Below are 21,717 nucleotides of genomic sequence, written 5' to 3' on the forward strand. Positions count from 1 at the left end.
TTTTATTTTTTATTTGCTTGGATGTCTTGTGATGTGGAAACAACCTGATGTCGTCAGTCAATGAAACTACCAGTGACGGTTTTATGCGACTTAATTTATTTGAAGACAAACAAGTGTGGTTAGGTAGGCATATATAAGAGCCGACGCCCCGCCCACCGTTCCACCGAAACTCCACCTACACGACGTTTAGTCTCGCGCTGACGCACGACCATCAGACAGGTAAAGGTGAGCTGATCGTTTCCTGCTCGAGCATCGCTGCCATGGCTGAGTCACAGTTAACATGCATGGACGATGAACACGTTAACGTGAAGATACCGGAATCTAAACCGGAGTTTTATTACAGCGAGGAGCAGCGGGCCGCGCTCGAGCAGCTTATGAAAAACGGCGACGGCGCCTTTAAGATGCGACTAAAAGAGGATAACGTTAAGGACTTTCTGTCCGCCAGAGAAATCAAATGGATGCGGGACACCTTACAGGAATATGACAGTGACTCTGATACCTGTTGCTCACAGTCGGTCCATGATACGAGTGAAGACTCAGGTGTGCATTCTACCTACTGGCCGACCATGTCTGATACCGAGATCCCTCCGCTGGACATCGGTTGGCATGGTAACGACTATTACAAAGGGGTGACCCGGGTATCGGTTTACACCCACCCACCCAAATCGAAGAGCCCGCATATTAAAGAGGTGGTGCGCAGACTTATTCAGGAATCTACAAAGGTAAGCGTCTGTGTAGTGCTGAATGATGCTAATAAAATAAAACTGTTTCCTGTTTATTTTTAAATGGAGTGACATGTTGGTTCTGTGGATGTGTAAAACAAATATTGTTCCTGTAAAGTTCATATTTATCATTCAAACCATGGAGGAGTAGAGCGAGACATGGCTTTATGTTTCTTGTGTTTGAATACACATGATATCATCCATGATAGGCTGTAATAAAGTGTAATTGTCAGTCATGTGACTGCATGTAAAAAATTCCCTGCCAGGAAGGCTATACACTTAAAAACTGCTGAGTTGTTTTCAACCCATGATTGGGTAAAGTAGAGACAAACCCAACCCAATCTATGTCCATATGTTAAAACAACCTAGCATGTGTTATTTAAACCAACGGTCCATATTTTATGCAAACGTGGCTTAAAACAACCTAGTATTTTTAGTGTATTATCTTCTTAGTTTAACATCATAAATGGACATCTCTTCCACCGTGTTTAAATAAAGTATAAACGAAAGTGTATTTCTGTACATAAGGATTTCCTGGGAATTAACCAGGCCTGGGGACTTACTGTATTTCTCAATAACTTTAAATGTTTGTCCATTGATCTTTAGTCCTACTAAACAGCATGCAACAAAGAAACTGAAACTCAGAAAACAACCTCAGCTCAGAATGACTTGGAACTACTCAGAAAAAAATAAAAATTGAACATTGTGAAAGAAAATTAACAGTTATTTAAAAAACGAAACGAAAACTGTGCAGATATAAAGCTACATTAATGCATACATTAATAGAAATCTGACTATTAATTCTCTCAGTGATGGATTGTTTTCAGGAAATAAAAAGAAAAACATGCCAGTAAGCGATAAAGATAATCAAGTCTTCGAAGAAAAAAATGGAGGTGAAGTGTCAAATATCAAATTACAATTACTTTGTTTGACAAAGGTGACGCAAACAAGTGAAGCCTTGGAGTTTTACTGTAAGTGCCCCATCCTGTTGCCCTGTCAGTTACACCGCTAGAAGCCCCAAGTTACTCTCTGCTACAAACATGTGCACAAGTGATGTCACTTCCTTAAAAGTCTTTAAATACTAATAATGGCGAACTTGTGAATCATAAAGGGTAATGATTTTCGGAAGCCGAAGAGCTGGCGTCTTACTACATTCCACTTCACCATTTACAAAGCTGCTACTGTCCTGTCACACGTGCCATGTAAATCTGTCAACAACATTAAGTCAGTATTTGTTACTTGTCATGTCTCTCAAAATTATTTCCTATTCTTCACATTTGAAGTATTATGGTACTGTTGTTAGCATATTTGTCAGAGTATATAACTAAAGTCATACCCAGTCAATGTTACCATATTAACATAATTAACACTGGATTTGCATACTATGTCATGATCATCTGAAGGCTGTAAACTTCCCCTCTTCTTAAACAGCATAAAGTTGATTTCAGTTCCTTGTTTCTTGAAAATGGAAAGTTTGCTGACAGTCAAACAGGTTTGGCTTGGTGTAAAGCATTTTTTAAATTCTGAAATATCCTTCTTATGTCTACATAAAAAACCTCAAATTGATATATGCTAACAATAACAATATATGCTAAATGTTGTGTGGTTACACACTCTTAAGAAATAAAAGTGCTAAAAATGGTTCTTTTGCCGTAGAAGAGGAAAAATTTTCCTCTTTCATGTCTTTATGAAGTTCCCTTTATCCACTACAAAGAACATTATGTGCATCTTAAAGCTTTTGTGGATGTTAAGAGATCCTTATAAAACCACAAACTGCCTGACAAAGAACCTTTTTGTAACGTTTTTTATTCAATGTGTGCTTTAGTGTTAAATCTTGTTGGAAGGGATTCATTTTCTTTAATCATTTCCTTCTGTTTTTATCTAGAACTAGACATCTTAAGTATGTTGTGAGTCAGTAAAGAGGAAGGCGAGAGAGGGGTTTGAGACCTACAGGAAAATAACTGTGCTTTACAAAGTCTCTAAATTTGAACCAGTTTTTCCAGATTAAGATGAGCTTTTTTGTTTTAATGAATCATTATTGTATTTAACATATTTAACACATCCAACTTTCTAAAGTGGATTTTGATTTAATTCACATGTTGACTGAATTTAAAATGTCGCCATGACCTAAAATCCACCATCAATGTAAAACTGTTTGATTTTTATATGGTTTCTAAATCAACGTTTATGCAAATTGATCTCTTTATTTACATGGTTTTGAATATTTTGTGTTTCGACTCATATTTTCTCATGCACATAGAGAAACTTAACACTTGATGCATGAAACAACCAGACAACAACACGAGCAGAAAACTGGTACAAAACTGTATAGTACAAAAACTACATTTTCTGTCGCTGGTTTGGTATCCTAAGGTAGCTTCCCTTAAAAAAAATTAACTATGGTTTTACTACAGTTAAAACCAAAAAACCATGGTTACTGTAGTAAAACCATAGTAACTACAAAATAACCATGGTTTTGACAATCATGGTTTTCAAAAACCATAGTTACACCATAGTTAGTGTTATAAAACCATGGTTTTGCTGATAGTAATCAATACACCAAAAAACCATGGTTACTACACTTTTACCACAATAAAATCATGGTTAATTTTCGTAAGGGTTTACAAGTATACTAAACATAATACAATGTTGTACCTTTTGGGGCATATTACTGTACCTTAAAGGAATATTCCATTTTCTTAAAAGAAAAATCCAGATAATTTACTCACCACAATGTCATCCAAAATGTTGATGTCTTTGTTCAGTCGAGAAGAAATTATGTTTTTTGAGGAAAACATTGCAGGATTTTTCTCATTTTAATGGACTTTAATAGACACCAACAATTAACACTTAACTCAACACTTAACAGTTTTTTTCAACGGAGTTTCAAAAGACTATAAACGATCCCAAACGAGGCATAAGGGTCTTATCTAGCAAAACGATTGTCATTTTTGACAATAAAAATAACAAATAAACACTTTTAAAGCACAACTTCTCGTCTAAATCCGGTCCAGCGCGACCTAACGTAAATGCGTAGTGACATAGGGAGGTCACGTGTTACATATATTAAACGCACATTTGCGGACCACTGTAAACAATAAACTGACACAAAGACATTAATTAGTATCAGTTGACATACAACAACGTAGGAACGGTCCTCATTCTCAACACTTGTAAACACTGGGGCGGTGTTTCGCGTTCGTCCTCTGTGACCTCTTGACGTGATGACGTATTGCGTGGGGTCACGTTGGCGCATCACGACCGGATTTAAACGAGAAGTTGTGCTTTAAAAGTGTATATTTGTTATTTATATTGTCAAAAATGACAATCGTTTTGCTAGATAAGACCCTTATGCCTCGTTTGGGATCATTTAGAGTCCTTTGAAACTCTGTTAAGTGTTGAGTTAAGTGTTAAGTGTTGGTGTCTATTAAAGTCCATTAAAATGATACAAATCCTGGAATGTTTTCCTCAAAAAACATAATTTCTTCTCGACTGAACAAAGAAAGACATCAACATTTTGGATGACATGGTGGTGAGTCAATTTTCTGGATTTTCTTTTAAGAAAATGGATTATTCCTTTAAGGATCTATCGTGTACCTTTTAAAGGAACAGTTTTGTACCTTTTTCTGATAGTAAAGTTACTAAATGTATAAAGCAAAAACAAAGCAACAACGTAAATAATTCTAGCAAACATTGCACCCACATGAATTATTTATGCCCTAGTGTATACTCAAAAAGGGCAACTGGAAAGATAAAAAAAACTATTTATTTCAGTGAAGTCCTATTGAAACTAAAAGCATACATCAAACCAGCTCCCAAGCTACTGTATGTTCACTTTAGACAAAGTACACATCAAACATTTGCATGTCTTTGTGTTTTTAAAAGCTGTAAATTACTAAAATTTCAGAATAGCAAATAAACCAATTCTACAAACTACTATAATCGAATGATTAAATTTTTTATTTTTTTATTTAACAAAACTTGTTTTATTTTTTTCATACCCAAGTACTTTAATGTCAGGTTCGTTTTGTTGATTCACTGTGAATCAACTTGTCTAACCTTTCTCCTGTCCACCTGTATAATATCGCACATGTTCATTCAAGCTGAGACCGGCAAAAAGACTAGTCATCAAGAATGCTTTATCTCCATTATATCTCATTAAAGGCAGATCTGTTATATTCACTAACTAATGAATGGTTTCACTTGGCTTTCAGTTGCTGGCCGTGGTCATGGATCTGTTTACAGACTTGTTGATCCTGCAGGATCTCTTTGATGCTGCAAGTAAGCGAGGGGTTGCTGTGTACTTGCTGCTGGAGGAACACGGCTTGCCGCACTTCCTGGACATGAGCAGCAGGTTGCAAATTTCTGCACATCAGCTAAGGGTAAGAAATTTTTCAGCCCTCCTTTATTATTATGTTTCAGAAGAATGTTGGTGCATTTGAGAAAGCAAGGCTAATATAAAAAAAATGAAGATCGAGATGAAAATGCATAATTTTTTTTCATAAGATAATGTCACGTGACTTTCATGCATAGCTGCACACGTTACCACTATGTCAGCTGACATATAAGGAAGGTGTTTGAACTTGTAAGTCTGGATGTTCGTCTGTTGCCACAGGGTTCAACTGACTTCCTGGTCTTCTATATGCACAGACATGACTGGCCCGCATAGCATTGATACAATGCCAACAAGTATATCTATTATCTATGTGATTGCTTTTAATATGGGACACTGAGGGTTTTCTTCCAACACTGTACACTGAGCAACAGAGTTAGATAATTCAGTATTGTTATATCCTGAAAGAAGATATCCAGATTTCAACAAAACTTTGAAGAAGCCGGCAACTTGATCTTATTTAGGAGAGCTGCGGAGAGCTCTCATCTCTCACGCTTCTGCTATTCCCTCAGTCATGCCAGCTTGAGCTGTGCCTTTGTACCTGCACTTTTCTTCTCTTTAGAGTCTTCCCTGCACAAATGAAATCGCCACGCCTCTGTGTACAAGGATTTCCATTAACCTCACACTGACGATTTCGCCTTGGATGTTTGCCTGAGTCAGGCGTGTTGCACTGATATGTCTTTTGTTGAATCTAGATCACTTTGTCGCCATTTTAGAGTGCATGTGTTGTTTAACGCATTTTTCTCTGTTTCAGAACCTGCGGGTGCGCACAGTAAAGGGCACAGGGTTTGCCCTATCCTTTGGTCGTCTTCCAGGTTCGCTCTGCTCCAAGTATATGTTGGTCGATGGAGAGAAAGTGATGTTTGGATCTTACAGGTTGGTATGCAGGTCAAAAGTCCACTTTTTAGCAAACTAACAACTGTTGACACTTCATATAGTTTGATTATCACTACATCATTACATTTTCTTAACCCTTTCCCATCTACACAGCTTTACGTGGAGCTCCTCCAGAATGAACCGTAACACAATCACTGTAATGTCAGGACAAGTGGTGGACTTCTTTGACAATGACTTCAGAGAACTGTACGCCGTGTCCGATAAAGTGGATTTATATCGTGAGTTTCACATCGTCAAGCCACCCCTACCCGCTACTGTGCTGAAAACGCAGATAGAACCCAAAAGACTTCCAGTGACCACATCTCGTTTCCAGGTTTCTCTGGAGGATACCAAAAAGACTGACCTAAAGGTTCCTGCACATAAATACCACAATCCTAAGTACTCTTTGGTTGTCGGCAACAGTCTAGGTATAACTGGTTCACTGCAAGATCTTTCTATCTTGAGGGACCATGACGACCACACCACTGCCGACAGTATAAATTCCCAGTCCCCAGATGAGACAGTGGACGGTAAGGGCGATGGGAAAAAACTCTCTTCATTTGGTTCTAAAAAACAGCGCAGTTCCTTTAGAAATTTCTTGAAAGGCCGGGCAAACAACCCGAGTCCAGATACAATCTCTAAAACGGCCAATCAAAGCATAGATCCAAAAGAGATCAGTTATAACAAGGTCACTAAGATAACCAACACTTCCAGTGACGCATCTTGGTTGGTCAATCAGATCAGAGAAGATGCATCGAAACACATTAATCCCACATCTATTCATAAGATCTCAGAGACTGACAGCACGGGAGAACTTGAGGACACCTTTGAGGTAATAACAAGTCCAACGGATGTGAAGTTTAAAAGCAAAAAGAGCAAAATGGGTCCGAGAAGTTCTTCTCTTCAGGTTATTCCTACATGCGGCGATGATGGTACGTATCCTAAACTACAACGTTTATGTTTTTGCCGTGCTGTGGTTGGATTATGGAGTGTTTGACATCTTTTGTTTGTTTTCAGGCCTGAGAGGGCGGAGGCGTACCCAAAAGAAAGCTTGTATTCAGTCCTGACAAGTCATTATGAGGATTTAACATGAACGTGTGCTTGCAAATCAAGACTTTAGATAATAGGACACATCAACAAGAATATTAACAATTTATGCAGAAACATTCATGAGGGAATTTCCCACATTATGTTCACTTCCAACAATGGTCCAAACAGGATAGGACAAGGTGTGGATAGTGATTATGCATAAAATATATCATGCTGTATTACAGGAATTTCATACAGGAAAATGTGAGGTTGTTGTTATAATAGCCTGATACCGCTGTGATAAATTAATGACTGAAACATAGGTCATGTGACCTCCTGCCTTAGTGATAGACTGTATAGGTGGACAGTAAGTGTTTGATGTTTGAGCATGTATGTAGGCTATTCACTTTTTGAATATCACAAAAATTTCCTCTGTAGATGCACATGATCGCTGCTCTACTTATTCACTCAATCAGAAAAAGGAGGAAAAAGGTGCACCGCAAAGTTGACAGATAAGCAACTAAGTGAAACATGAAAGTGTTTGATCAGTTACTGTGAAGCTTGTTAGTTTGCTGAAAATGCAACCTGGATGTTTTTGGGCTGTGTGTCAGCAGTGGATGATTAATTCATGTTATTTCAAAAACAAATGCTGATACACTTTGTACAATTTCTTAAAAAAAAACAAAAACAATGTGATTCCCCTGTGGCACTGAAATAATAGATGTTAAGCATCTAGTGTGAATGCCAATAAATGAAAGGCCGTATGGTCTTGAATAAACTTTTATTTCCCTTTACGTTTTATCTTTTGATGAGCCGTGATCTTGCGAAACATCAGCTTGTGAGAAATGACAATGAACCTCATTTGCAAATGCGCATTTATTTAAATTTAGATGTGAAGTGCCTAACAGCTACTATTATACAAATTATCAGGTTCATTAATGTTGTAGACGCACGAAGAAAAACATCAGCAAACATGAGTCGTGTCTGTGTACGGAGAGTGGTATCCGTCATACTCAGTTCAGTCAGTGACATCAGAGATAAGTCAACAGCTCTGTTTGGCTAACGCAGGTGCGACATTTGCTCTCCCTTGTTTGTCAAGAGTGTCCTTATTTCTGTAGCTAACGCATATGTGAAACCATTACACGTATGGGTACATCTTGCAAGTTCGCAAAACAATTTCCTGTGAGAAATTTTCATTTACCATTTTTGTTACTGTACATATTCAAACCTGGCATGAAAAAGAAATGAGGGATTGATACATTACACATATAAATAGTACCGGTTAATATCCCTTACGAAAATTAAAGGACACCTAGTTCATGTTATTTTGTGTATTTCACGCGTGGTTTATGGTTCAAAAACATATTATTTTCCACATACCGTACATTTTGGTAGCTCCTGATATTCCTGTCTTTCTGAAATGCATTGATTTAGTACAAAGCTCATTGATTTGAAAAGCGCTGTGTCTCTGATTGGCCAGCTAATCTGTACGTTGTGATTGGCCTGAATACCTCTGACTCCAGCTGGAAATGTGACGCTCCTTACCGTGTTTAAAAGATTCCCTTACAATGCAATGCTAACAGGAGTTAACTTGCAGTCCAAAGCGGGAAGAATTATGATAATGTCGGTCTTGTCCAAGTCAACAGGCCCAGAAAGTAAACTTTTCCCTACAATATGTGTGTTTGTTGTAGTCCAAGAAAAGAGATTTATGTTGGAGACGATAACTCACATTATTGCTTACATTGGGGTTTACTTTGGTTCCTTTTGCATATCATTAACATGTACTTATACACACTTACACACCAAAGGAAATGTAAAATCGTGAATCAGAAGTGCTCTTTAACCATGTATTTTTTTTGTGGTAAAAGTGTAGTAACCATGTTTTTTCTGTGTGTATTGATTACTATTAGGAAAACCATGAGTTTACCACAGTAACCGTGGTTAAACAATGTTTTTTGAAAACCATGGGTTTCAAAATCATGGTTATTTTGTGGTAACCATGGTCTCACTACACTGTGTTGTTTTTTAACTGTAGTAAAGCCGTGGTTAATTTTCCTAAGGGATGACTTGCAGTTTAGGGTTTTAAATTGTTCACCCAAAAATGAAAAGTCTGTCATTTACCCACTCTGATGTTGTTAAAAACTTGTATAAATTTCTTTGTTCTGATGAACACAAAGGAAGAAGATATTTTGAGGAATGTTTGTAACCAAACCGATTATGAGCTCCATTGACTTCCACAGTAGGAAAATGAATACTATGGAAGTCAATGGAGCCTCTGATCAGTTTGGTTACAAAAATTCCTCAAAATATCTTCCTTTGTATTTATCAGAACAAATAAATTTATTTTAGTGGGACAGAAAACAGAATAAAGCATTTGAAGATTAAAATTGCATGGAGAAGATATGAACGAAAGATTACAAATGCACAAGAGGAAAGTTGGCTTCTGCAGTGCAGTATAAGCCTTAGCTTTGCCAAGAAAACGAATGTACAATCAATGCAAAGGTTTGTGGCATTATAAAGATTAATCAACACCACCCTCTGCTGGTAAAATGTGTGTATTACATGTTTCAAATGAGTCTTGTTTAGCGCATGAGTAGAATTATAGATGCCTCTTGCCCCAAAATTAATTACAAATCTTAATAACAGGGAACTGTATGAACTTATTTGATTATATTAATAATGTTCATGATTTTATTAATAATGACAATAAAGAGCACTGACCAAAAGCTTAAAATGATTTAATGGTGAATATATTAAATAAATGAGTAACACTTTACAATAAGGTTGTAATTGTTAACTTTAGCAAATGCACTCGCTAAGATAAAGTAAAAAATAAGCTATATTTTTCATCATTTATTAATCTTTGTTATTCCTAATACAGTTATTCATGTTAGTTCATTGTGAATTAACCAATGTTACAGGTACAACTGTATCACTAAAATGTATTAGTAGGCTAAATGCTGAAATTAACATGAACTAATATTAATAAACGCTGTAGAAGTATTGTTCATTGTTAGTTTATAGCTAATACATAAAATTGTGTTAACAATTATAACCTTTTAAGTTACAAATAAATATTTAAATGAAACATTTAGTACAAATACAGACAATTGCAAGTGGTGGTATTAAGGTTTCTTAAAAATTTACCAGATCGGCAAAAACTATAATTAATACTTTATACCTAAATGTATATGTTTGATATAGTTTAAACCTAGAACTACGGAATCCATAAATGTGGATTAGTCAGATAAAAAAAGTAGGAATAAATGTAATTTGTAGAGTAACATTTTTAATTAACAGCTGCTTATAGAAACAAAATTGAAACTTTACATTTTGACCCCAAAACACTATACAAACTATTTTACACACAAAGTGCCAAGTTATAATTTTTACAATATATTTGTTTATACAATATTTTACAAATGAGAGAGAGAGACACCTTATTCCTTTCAAGGGTCACTTACAGATGATTTTTATGGTAACATTTCTTGTAGGTTTGAAAATAAATATGAAAATAGTTTCACACAGAACTTCCGACCACAACAACACCGCTCTTAGCAAGAACTACAGCTGCAAATGTAGCAGCAGTTGTGATGCATGGAGAGAGTGATGAAAAATAGCACCCCGGGGAACTTCATTCGTCATCTCTTGCAGTTCTCCAAACAGTTCAGACGGCCTCTGTTGATGTTCCAATATGTGTTCAGATCAGATCTGTTCAGTTCAATCTGTATACAAATGCTTCAGTCATGGTGTTCAGTCTGGCTGATGATCTTCTTCTTGCGTGCAGAAACCAGGTCATAAAAAGGGTCCTTAGTGATGCAGGCTCTAAAAAATAGAGGGGAAACAGATTGAGATATTCTCAGTTCCTCTGTGAATGTCAAGGTATATTAGTGGCTACTGGCTACCTCAACAAATATTTATAATTCATGTCTGATGAAATTGTGTGTGCGTAGTTCCTCTTTCCCACAATACTCATTGTTTTATTCAAGGTCTTATACAGGCATGCAGTAGCATCATAACCGAATCTCTTCAAACTTAACCAAACTGCCATGCTGTTTTGTATGATGTTTTTAATGGAAGAGCTGTCGGGTACCTGATGTCCTGAATCCACTCGGCACGTTCCTCGGCGGATGCTGCACTTAGCTTGTAGGACTGGTGTTTGCCCATCACGACTCTCCCATCTGTTTCAGTTTTGCACGCCTTTATTGTTTCCCCTTTACGATGAGGGCTAAACAACTCTAAACAGAACTACACACACATACACGTTTCATAAGATGAAATGCAAACATCAGTTTTCAAAAGGTTACGTTCCAAACGAAAAGCTGAGCAAGTTTTCTGTCGAACATTTAAATGTCACTCGTTTGATGAAACGCTGACTCAAAAAGAAATAGAAATCAGGATCTGGACATAGAGAGATTCTCGATCTTGACTGAGCTCACAGAAATACAGTTATAAGTCATAGCCGCCCAATATAACCACAAAGTAGCCTACAGCAGCAGGTAGAGGAACACACTATTTGTTGAATCATTGATCATCTTTGATAAATCCATCCTGTAGAATGAAAAGATTGTGTAATACACACCTGCTTGTTTGCATCTTCCACGTCTCTAACACATAAGTTCTCCAATGGAATGATTCCCTTTGGTTCTTTGTCCTGAGAAGGTAAAAGTGGGTCATTCTTGACTAAATGGTTATTTAATCCAAAATGAAAATTTAAAAACTCATTTTGTCTTATGTACTTACAGTGGTGTACTGGAAATAGTACAGACAGCTATCTGTCAAAATGAACCATCTCCTTTTCCAAGTCTTAATTCTTCCACCTAAAGAATATCCAGAATGAATACTAACATCTAAGTCTACATAGCATACGGGTTCATAGCATATCTGAAATGTATCCTAAAGAGTCTATCATAAAGTAATAGTTTTATTATTAAGTTGAGTGAAGTAACACACCCTCTTTAAGAAGCCATCCCTCTCGGTCAGGATTGAAGAAGGTGTGAGTGAGGTCATTACCATCATCTTCTGGGATTTTGAAGGGTTCGTTCTTAATGCTCTCATAAAGTTTCTAAATGTTTCAGTAAAGAGAAATAATCGGATTATTAGATGTGATTGTTTGGCTGTGTTTTGGTGTAACCCTGTGTGACTTCGCTCACCTCCAGCAGTTCATCGGGAAGATTTCCTCCGTTGTTGATTCCTCTGTTCATGTTGATGAAGCGTTCTAGTGTAGTCTTTTCCTTTACATTGGGGTTGTGCAAGCTTGTGTTGAGCATAATGATAGCAAAGGAGAGGATGTAACAGGTGTCTGTAATACACAAAAACATAGATGTGGTAAACTGCAGTATCAGAAAGACCATAACTATAAAATTCATTTTAAACATTTAGTTTATACAAATGGTTAATTGTTCTCAAGGCTCTAAAGATTTTTTGTATAGTCTTCTCATGAGAGGACTGGGATGGCGGATTGATGTACATTCTAAAAAAGGGTGTGTTTGTTTTTTATAATTTTTTGTGTGCTATTTAACACATCATCTGTTATTTTGTGTTATTTTGTGTTAAAAAAGCGACAACACACATTGTGTTAAAAGTAACACAGCATGTGTTAGTCCAGTAAAAACAACAACGCATTTACTCAGTTTTTCACACATCTGTTTTTAAAGTGCATAACTGCAAATAGCAGTTACATATCATTACAGCTTCAAAAAAACATTGGTATAAATAATAAATGTTTTCTTCTGGTTTAAATATAATCAGAAAAACATTAATTTCTCCTTCTCCTTTTAAACCCATCATATTAACCAGTAATGTTCTGCTATGCAAGAAGTTTTTTCTGTGTAAAGTTTCAAGATGAAAGGTGTGTAAGAGTGCTATATTTTACATTTATTACACGGCTTGCTTGAATCTGATTGGCCAGTCGCAAAATTTGCAGGTTTGTTAATCCCAAATAACAACCGCTCAAGACTAACACGCGGTAACCAGTGTGATGCAAATAATTTTGACAGGTACAGTTTAATAGTACATAACAATAAAATACAAATATGTCTTTTAATAACAAAAATGACATTATATTTACAAATGATTCAACCAAATAGTGTTTGTGAAATTTGAACGTTTTATCTTTAAAGAGCACCTATTGTCCGATTCACGTTTTTAATTTTTCTTTAGTGTGGAAGTGTATTAGTACATGTTAACGATATGAAAAAGGTACAAACCCCAAAGTAAACGATGACGCGAGTTATCGTCTCCAACGTAAATCTCTTTTTTTGGACTACAACAAACACACAGCTTGTAGGCAACAGTTTACTTCCTGGGATAAGTAATGTAGTAAAGATCGACATTATAATAAATCCTCCCGCTTTAGACTCACAGCCTGTAAATGAACTCCTGTTAGCATTGCATTGTGAGCGAATCTTTTAAACATGGTAAGGAGCGTCACATTTCCGGCTGACGTCAGTGGTATTCAGGCCAATCACAACGTACAGATTAGCTGGCCAATCAGTGCCACAGTGTTTTTCAAATCCGTGCGTTTCAGGAAGAGAGTGAAATCTGCAAATGTACGGAATGTGGAAAAGTTCGCGGAGTGCCTAACCCCCTTAGCTGTTATAAAATGCACTGGAACCCAACGCTTCGAGGGGTTTATTGCGTTTATAAAACGGTTACTTCATATGCATAACGTTAGCGGGATTTTTTCAAATAAAACACAAATAAGTTGTAATTATATTAGTACAAATATTACTCTTCCGCCAAACAAAGTAGTTCCTCAGAATCAAGTATGACTGAAACAGAGCGCAGTTCCCAACCAACAGAGATGCAGCAAAGACACAATGAAAATATGATTTAAGACTGTGGTGTTTATTTTATAAATCAACATTCATTTAATTTATACATTAACATTTATATTGTGCAACTGTTGAAGTGATGATCAAATATGCTTGAAAGCATGCTGAACTCTTTCCCCGTCAGCGTTTTTTTGTAAGAGATCAGATTCAGAGCCTGATGAAAACACGCTGTTTTCAGTGTTGAGTGAATGTGTCAGTGTTTAAATTGGGTAAGATCGCCACCCAGTGGATAATAGCGGACGTATGAACTTGAGTTATAAACTCCTCAGACAACGTTTTCTCTTTATCGACGAGATGACTCAACAATATTTATTGAAATTCATCTGTATATCGCCATTAATTGTGCAATTGTAGACAAATTAAAGGGGCCATGACATGAAAATCTGACTTTTTCCATGTTTAAGTGCTATGATCAGGCCCGGATTAAGAGGACTTTGGGCCCTGGGGCTATAGCAAACACCAAAGGCCCCCCTTCATCTGATTGCCAAGCCAGTCTTCTACCGCAATAGCCTACATATTTTTTGTTATTATTAATCAATGTATTTAATTAATGTTTTTCTTTATCATTATTTATTATTATTATTTTTGCACACTAAAGAGTTCAGGCTATTTAACACCGTAACCCTCAACTGCACAGATTTTGGGAACATTTTATTGATAAAACATTTGTACTCTATGTAGTGCATTTACTCCAGATATGAACTCAAAAACATAAAGGTTGCCAAAAATCAGCAAAAACATTACTCCTACTTCAGTCATACTTCCTCAATAAGTACTTAACCATGAATAATTTAGGGATAGTTCAAAAACATCACCCTCATGTTGATAGCATGAGGGTTATTAATAGCCTACATTTACACTGCATTTAGAATTACATAAATGCTATGATTGTTATTTTAGAAGAGTTTAAGCTGATATACAAAGTGATTTTGGCTACACTACCTCTCAAGCATTGCAGAGCTTTAGGCTACTGATGCTCTTCTCATCTTGTTGTGTTTATGAGCGTGAAATGCAAGTGATAGTTGGATTGTAGATCGCGTATGGCGAAGACAATTCGGCGCAAATTCAAAAATATGAGAGAATACACTGTTACACAGAACTACAGAACACGCGCGCATAACGCACCGCACCATAGGGAAGGAGAGAGCTCGCACACAGAAAACCGTGTGTGGGAAAACACTACTAACCTTTCGTTAAGTCATGATACAGTCTGTCAGCCGTCTTCTCTGTCAGTAACATTTGTTGACGTTTACGTGAAAATACAAGTACATTGAAAAATGACATGAAAACACCGCCAACTTTTAATTCTTTCAATCAGTGTCATGTGAGAGATGCACTGTCGAGGTGCCGCACACAGCATGAGACAGAGAGCGCGTGCGCACGAGAGAGGCGCCGCTGAGCCCTAGGAATAGTGAATGAAGCCGTTTTAAATATTAAAATAAAAATGTAAATGGTAATCATGAAAAATCTATTCGTGGTGCCCAGTGTTGATTCTGTGGCGGCGCGCTACAAATAATGTATGGGAAACACTGCGATTATCATCCAAATAGTGCTTAACTCATTAACTTCAGCTGCTTGCTTACCCTTTTCGACATATAAAACATGCGGATCGGGGACGAGGCAGGGAGGTGAAGCTTGTTTTTCCTTTTTTTGTGAACCACTATCACTTTTTTCATCATTTTTGAACTCCAGCGAGATGGGTCTGTCTACAAGAGAGGGGCGTAACTATTGCTCCAGCGAGCGTTTTATAGCGCTACAATGTTCATGAAACCATAACGAAAAGAGGCGTTTCCCAACGTCTTGGCGCAAATTGTAGAGTTAATTTGATTGGGCGGTGAATTATATAATTCAAGTCACATTTTCCAATAACGTCTTGTTATTTTATTATACACAAATCAACCACCTATGATTTGACAATCTCATTTCCTCCAGCCAATCACGGGCCCCCTAATCCCGCGGGCCCTGGGGCTTCAGCCCCACCTAGCCCTTATGTTAATCCGGCCCTGGCTATGATTGGGTCCCTAGTGATGCTATCAACCTATACAATTTGAAAAAGATCAACCCAGTAACTTAGTTTTGGTAAACCATTCTCTACAAGCACATGAAAAAATAGGTCGTTGAAATTTGGCTCTCCTTATGATGTCATAAGGAGCTCTTATTATAATAATCCAACCACAGCACTGCCATTTAGTGCAGAGAGAAAATAATTCACAGAACAATTGAGTTTCAATTTCAACAAACCACCATCATTGTGATCAGTGTTTGCACTTGATCTGCACATGTGCATTTTAGAGGACACACCCAAAACGCCACATTTTTGCACACACCTACAAAGTGGCAATTTTAACATGCTATAATAAATTATTTATATGGTATTTTGAGCTAAAACTTCACACATGTGCTCTGGGGACACCAAAGATGTATTTGACATCTTAAAAAAGTCCTGTGACATGGGCCCTTTAAAAATATGATTTAAGACTGTGGTGTTTATTTTCATAAATCAATACACAGTAACAGTGGCGCAGTGATACTTATGTAATGTGGTCTGAACCGTGAGGTTACCGGTGTATTTTATCACGGCTTAGGACGCGTTTCAACCAATCAGAATGAAGAACCAGAACTGCCCATTTTATAATGTGTTTTTTACCATAAACCATGCGAACACATTATATACCAAATACACAAAATAACATAATTTTTTTGCAATGAAATAGGTGCACTTTAAACCGAAAGAAAAGGATTTGGTCACGGAAGGTCTGCATTTGTTGAAAATAAGAAAATCAATATTTAATCTTCTTTACCTTACTTATGAGGTAAATAGGAATGTAATAAGCTGGACAATGTACAGGCATGTTGTTATCGCGAAATAGTAAAAGTGTCATTTTTGTCAAGTATGGAACGCATAGTTGTAATGTGGCCTCTGCAATCAACCCATCCCAGTGAGTAGTGAACACTGTTTCACATCAGGTCCTGATCAGGGCTTATTTCTTCATTAACAACTGACTGCCTATACATTATCCCTTACATATTAAATCCTAAAAAAATGTAAAAAGTGAACAAAACTAACACAAAATAAATCTGAGGAAGCTATGAAGTGGTACTGTAGGCATGCAAATCAGTATTGCGTCAGCTCATGTTGTCATCAGCTTCACCATTAAAACTCATATTGGTCAACCACTAGTTCTGCTGCAGAGACACATTTTTAGAAACAGTGTAATGAGAAAAGTCTGAATATTTTAGTCGTTTAATGCATTGTCGTTTTAATATGTCATGTAAAAATGAAAACCATCCATAATGCGGTTTCCACTGAGTTCCAGAAAACATCTTCATCCACACAATAAATGACCAAAAAACGCATGAAACTTGACCTTTCAGGCACGCTGGGTATGCATGTACAAGTGTAAAAGAGCTGATTGCTCTAATAGCTTGCCTCTTTCACATATAGATAGCTGCAATGTTATAGAAAAGTTTAAATGCACAACGGCTGTTAACCTTTTCAACCCTTTGTATTAAAAAAGACATTGCATTTGGCATTTCACAAGACTTTTTTAAGATGTCAAATAAGTCTTTGGTGTCCCCAGAGTATGTACGTGAAGTTTTAGCGCAAACTACCATAAAGATCATTTATTATGAGATGTTAAAATTGCCAATCTGTAGGCGTGAGAAAAAAATTTGCTGTTTTGGGTGTGTCCTTTTAAATGCAAATGAGCTGATCTCTGCACTAAATTGCAGTGCCGTGGTTGGAGAGTGCAGATTAAGGGACGGTATTATCCCCTTCTGACATCACAGGGGGAGCCAAATTTCAATTACCTATTTTTCACAGGCTTGCAGAGAATGGTTTACCAAAACTAAGTTACTGGGTTGGTCTTTTACTAGTTGATAGAAGCACTGGGGACCTGATTATAGCACTTAAACATGGAAAAGTCAGATTTTAATGATATGTCCCCTAAAAAAAACTAACTAAAAACTAAAAAAAACAAAAATACACTAATTTAAACATAACCTAAATGTGGTAATAAATTACCTGTGGACTGAAAAACCCCAGGATTACAGGTACAGTAGCGCAAAGCAAAAGCTTCCATCATACGGTCAATCTTCTGAGCCTCACCAGGCAGTCGAAAACTCCACAGAAACTGCCTGTGTCCACACAAAATGAGAAGCAACAATTGGATAAACAATCGAACACACTGACGGTGAGTCGGTGGAAATGAAACAGGAACAGATGACCTTTTTCTCTCACCTCAAAGCTTGAACCAAATTAAGGTTTGAGAACTCATGAAGGTCAACGAAAGCTTGCAGAATCTGAAGGTGGATGTCCTCCCTGTGAACAGAAGAAATATTTGTTTCGTATATCAGGGTTCAGACTATAATGCTACGCTTATTGTCCATAAAATATCATCATCGTACCATTCCCCTAGAAAGTTGCCAATAGCTGTTTTATGGAGGCCTTCCTCTTTGTATAGGAACTCTGACACAGCCTCTGGATTCCATTCCAATAGGTTGTTATCTACTAGGTACTGAATACCCTAGAAATAAACACACAATTTACGTCAATGTAAAAACAGCTGTTTTACCACAGACCATTGGCACCATTGCAAACCAAATGTTCATTCAGAAACAGCTAATGATAGTTCTGTAGAAGAGATCATTAGTAGTTGATAAGAAAATACAGATCTAGGAAAGATTCTTCAGAGGGTTTTCTAAAAAAAAAAGAAGTGAGGTACAGATTGAGGCTTTATTTGATACATTGTGAAATATACTTGAAACTGGACTGGTGAAGCAATAATTCTTTTCAAATACACTGACCACGTAGATTGAAGTACTTGGAAAATACTATGTGGCTTCAGCACGCTTGTTCTGCTGAAACACAGGATGTGGTTCTATCTTCATTCTCTGTCTCTCTCCGCCCCCTCTTCCTCTAACCTACTTTAGCTAAATCTTCCTCAAGCTGTCTTTCAACTTGTTGAAACACTGGTTTAAGGTGAAACATTGCATTCAGCATACTGTACCTTCTTTGGGTCCATGTTAAATTTCTTTTTTCCACATTGGATTCTCTTGTTCTTCATGACATTTTTACTGTGGGGGAAATAACTGCTTATAAATGTGTTTGAAAGAGTAACATCCATGTGACACAAATGAAACAGAGTCAAAATAGTTATGACAATGTGATATACTGTAGCTAAATACTGGTGTTGGTGCACAAAGTGTTTTATGGTTGATGTATATAACCTGTCATATTTTCTGTGGCTAGAGCTAGCAGTGTCAAATCTAGGGCTGAACCTTTTCTCGTAAAATGAAAACCAAGAAACAGGAAACAGATACAAGCCTATGTGCATTGTCAATGTTTCAGAAACGTGCAAAAAAACATATGTGCCGACCTTTAACTGCATTAAATTCAGTCAACATGCTGCAGCAACAATGTCTTGCATGCACACACGGCAGCAAAAACCTGAAAAGACTTCTGAAGTGTTTATGAGTTCAATTTCATATAGTTTTGTGTAGGACATGCGCATTATATTATGCCTTTGACACTGAGGCCCTAATCTGTGAAAGTATAGGTGACACTTCAGCCACAGTAGCATTCTTTAGGAAATGCTTGTTTTATTCTTTGTATTGGTTTTGGTTATGGTCTTACAGACATACTGGTGCTAATGGGTTCTGGAATGAATAAGTATATAATTTAATCACAGAAAGCCCACTGCACTTTCTTTTTAGTCACTGCAACTTTCACTTTTCTGTTTTTTTAACCTTAAATGACTAAGATCTGCCAACCAACGTGTTACATTTACGTAGGGATTTGAAAATGGTAGTGATCCTTTTTCGTGTTACCATGGTAACCTAGTGGCAAGTAATAGCGATGGTACTCACTTCTCATCATCAGCTTCCATCGTTTGAATTTCTGTCATCATGTTTTCGATCTCCAGCCTGAGTTTCTGCCAGCAATAGGGAACAACTATAGTTTCAATATAATGAAGATGATGACGAAACATGCAGACACTGCATAATTCACACAAACTTAAAGTAAAGTCACAAACTTCCCAAGTAGTTTTGCATGACATTGTGGTCACAATTCTGTTTATTTTTTTTATTTTTTTGCCTTAGCAAACCTTTATTAAGAATAAGATAAATATGTTTAATCGTATTGTAAAAGCATATACCTGAATATCATCTAGAATCACATGCTTTTGGTCATTGACTTCAATCTGACTCTTGGTACTTGGAGTGAAAGTAGCTGAAGGTGCTGAAGATGAGACATAACAAAAATGTATAAACGGTATAAGCAACAATCTTATATCACATCCCTGATGCCATGAAGACAATGAACTGCACAGAGAGAGCAATAAAGTGCACAGACAGCCTAAATTTCTCAAATCCAGCTACTGTAAATATAGGCTATTCCTGTTATTTCTGTTTTGGAGAACTGGTCCAGATAGAATTTAGCTTTGTCTGTTACTGATTTGACTTTTACTGTACAAACACTGCCACTTCTATTGAAATTACACTAAAGATTTGCAAAAATTATTTAAAGTAAGTTAAGTGAATTGGTATGTGATTGTTAAATTTGATTTCTTCATATAATTTCCAGTCATTAAAATCATTTACATTTCCTGTTCATGTCTTCAGTTTAATGAATGTTGAAATGCTAAATAGATGTTATCACACAGGCCAACTACAGATGCACATTTTGCTTGAAATATATATTTTCGCAACTGAGCTCAGAGACACAACTGTAACAATATCACAACAATAAAACATACCTTTTCCCCAGAGGAAACTGTCCTTTCTTTGGGACCCCATGTTGTCTGTATTAGAAGGGTACTGGAATTAAACAGACAGATCAGGGGCAGCTTATTACAAATTAATGGTAAGCGTGGACTTGAAGGTCCATGATAAACTGTGTCATTATATTACATATTGAAAATTAACAGCGATATATTTGATGTCATATGCAGCTTTTCAGCATACACAGTTGTTCCAATACATACGTCATAACAAATAAAAATCTTCATAATATATAAAAAAAGGAAAATCATAAAAAGAATGATATGAACTAAAAGTAAATATTATATTCCTGCAACTGATAAGAAAAGTTAAAAGTTGCAAAGGCAGCCTAAAGGAAAGCCTGTAAAAAAGTATTATTTAAAGAAAAAAAATACAAAGTAACAATGGAGGCAACATGTCTTGCTAAACCTAAGGAAAATTGTGAAAACGCTTACCTTCATAAGTGTACATTAGTAAGCAAGTAAGGTCCTCGCTTTCAGACAGAATGAATGTCAATGTGAAATGCGCTTTAATTCATGGAGAAGCGGCGCTGAGTTGTGCGCGAGATGAGTGACGTCACACTTCACAGGCATGAATGACAGCTCTAAAAATGAATCCTTATCTGTTTTAAAGCATCTTCATACCGATTTACATTTACATTGCTCACTAGGCAGACGCTTTAATCCAAAGCGATTTACAAATGAGAGAGCAATCCTTTATGAAAAATCAACCATGTTTTTCTGTAATCGTGACTTTTTAGGGTATTGATTACCATCGGCAAGAAAGATAGTTTTGTAGCAAAACCATGGTTATGTTGTGGTAACCATGGTTCACCTTTAACCATGTCATTGTTGGGGGGATTAACAAATGAGAGAGTTCCAAATAAGAGAGTAAAAAAGCGTTAGCAGACGTAATGTAGCTTAATACGACTGATGTGTGTAACAGTTTGATGGTAAACTACTAAATAATTTAGATCCTCCTGATCCTTCAGGTGTTGTCATGCGGCACTGTGAAGACTGATCGGCCTATGACGTAAAATACCGCGAGAGCGATTCAATAGCTGTGCTTTCGAAACGCTCTCGCGGTGGTTTTACGTCAT

At 36.7% G+C, this 21,717-nt stretch overlaps 2 protein-coding genes across 2 annotated transcripts; one reads left to right on the top strand and one right to left on the bottom strand.

The window, feature by feature from the left end:
• Window positions 1–129: 129 nt before the first annotated feature.
• On the top strand, window positions 130–7,814 carry fam83fa (family with sequence similarity 83 member Fa). The gene is made up of 5 exons (XM_065278613.2): window positions 130–722; window positions 4,937–5,104; window positions 5,870–5,991; window positions 6,106–6,923; window positions 7,009–7,814. Exons 1-5 carry the CDS (start codon window positions 261–263, stop codon window positions 7,056–7,058), a joined length of 1,620 nt encoding a protein of 539 aa, XP_065134685.1. The 5' UTR covers window positions 130–260; the 3' UTR covers window positions 7,059–7,814.
• A 2,475-nt stretch (window positions 7,815–10,289) lies between these two features.
• Window positions 10,290–21,176, bottom strand: cyth4a (cytohesin 4a). Its single transcript, XM_065273826.2, has 14 exons — window positions 21,074–21,176; window positions 20,615–20,675; window positions 20,015–20,097; window positions 19,725–19,789; window positions 18,866–18,932; window positions 18,264–18,382; window positions 18,097–18,177; window positions 17,881–17,993; window positions 12,174–12,322; window positions 11,974–12,085; window positions 11,764–11,840; window positions 11,603–11,674; window positions 11,114–11,268; window positions 10,290–10,845 (listed from the first exon to the last, which is right to left on the bottom strand). The coding sequence occupies exons 1-14, from the start codon at window positions 21,077–21,079 to the stop codon at window positions 10,761–10,763; spliced, it is 1,245 nt and encodes a 414-aa protein (XP_065129898.2). The 5' UTR covers window positions 21,080–21,176; the 3' UTR covers window positions 10,290–10,760.
• Window positions 21,177–21,717: the final 541 nt, after the last annotated feature.

The sequence above is a fragment of the Paramisgurnus dabryanus genome, chromosome 3 (genome assembly GCF_030506205.2).
Source record: "Paramisgurnus dabryanus chromosome 3, PD_genome_1.1, whole genome shotgun sequence".
Taxonomy (NCBI): Eukaryota; Metazoa; Chordata; class Actinopteri; order Cypriniformes; family Cobitidae; genus Paramisgurnus; species Paramisgurnus dabryanus.

Coding starts and splice junctions, on each gene's coding strand:
- fam83fa (XM_065278613.2), top strand. CDS start 261: ATGGCTGAGTCACAGTTAACATGCATGGACGATGAACACGTTAACGTG. Junction 5,105..5,869: donor TTTCTGCACATCAGCTAAGG/GTAAGAAATTTT, acceptor TCTCTGTTTCAG/AACCTGCGGGTGCGCACAGT. Junction 5,992..6,105: donor GTGATGTTTGGATCTTACAG/GTTGGTATGCAG, acceptor CCATCTACACAG/CTTTACGTGGAGCTCCTCCA.
- cyth4a (XM_065273826.2), bottom strand. Junction 18,383..18,865: donor TTAACATGGACCCAAAGAAG/GTACAGTATGCT, acceptor GTTTATTTCTAG/GGTATTCAGTACCTAGTAGA. Junction 12,323..17,880: donor TGGGGTTTTTCAGTCCACAG/GTAATTTATTAC, acceptor TGTGTATTACAG/ACACCTGTTACATCCTCTCC.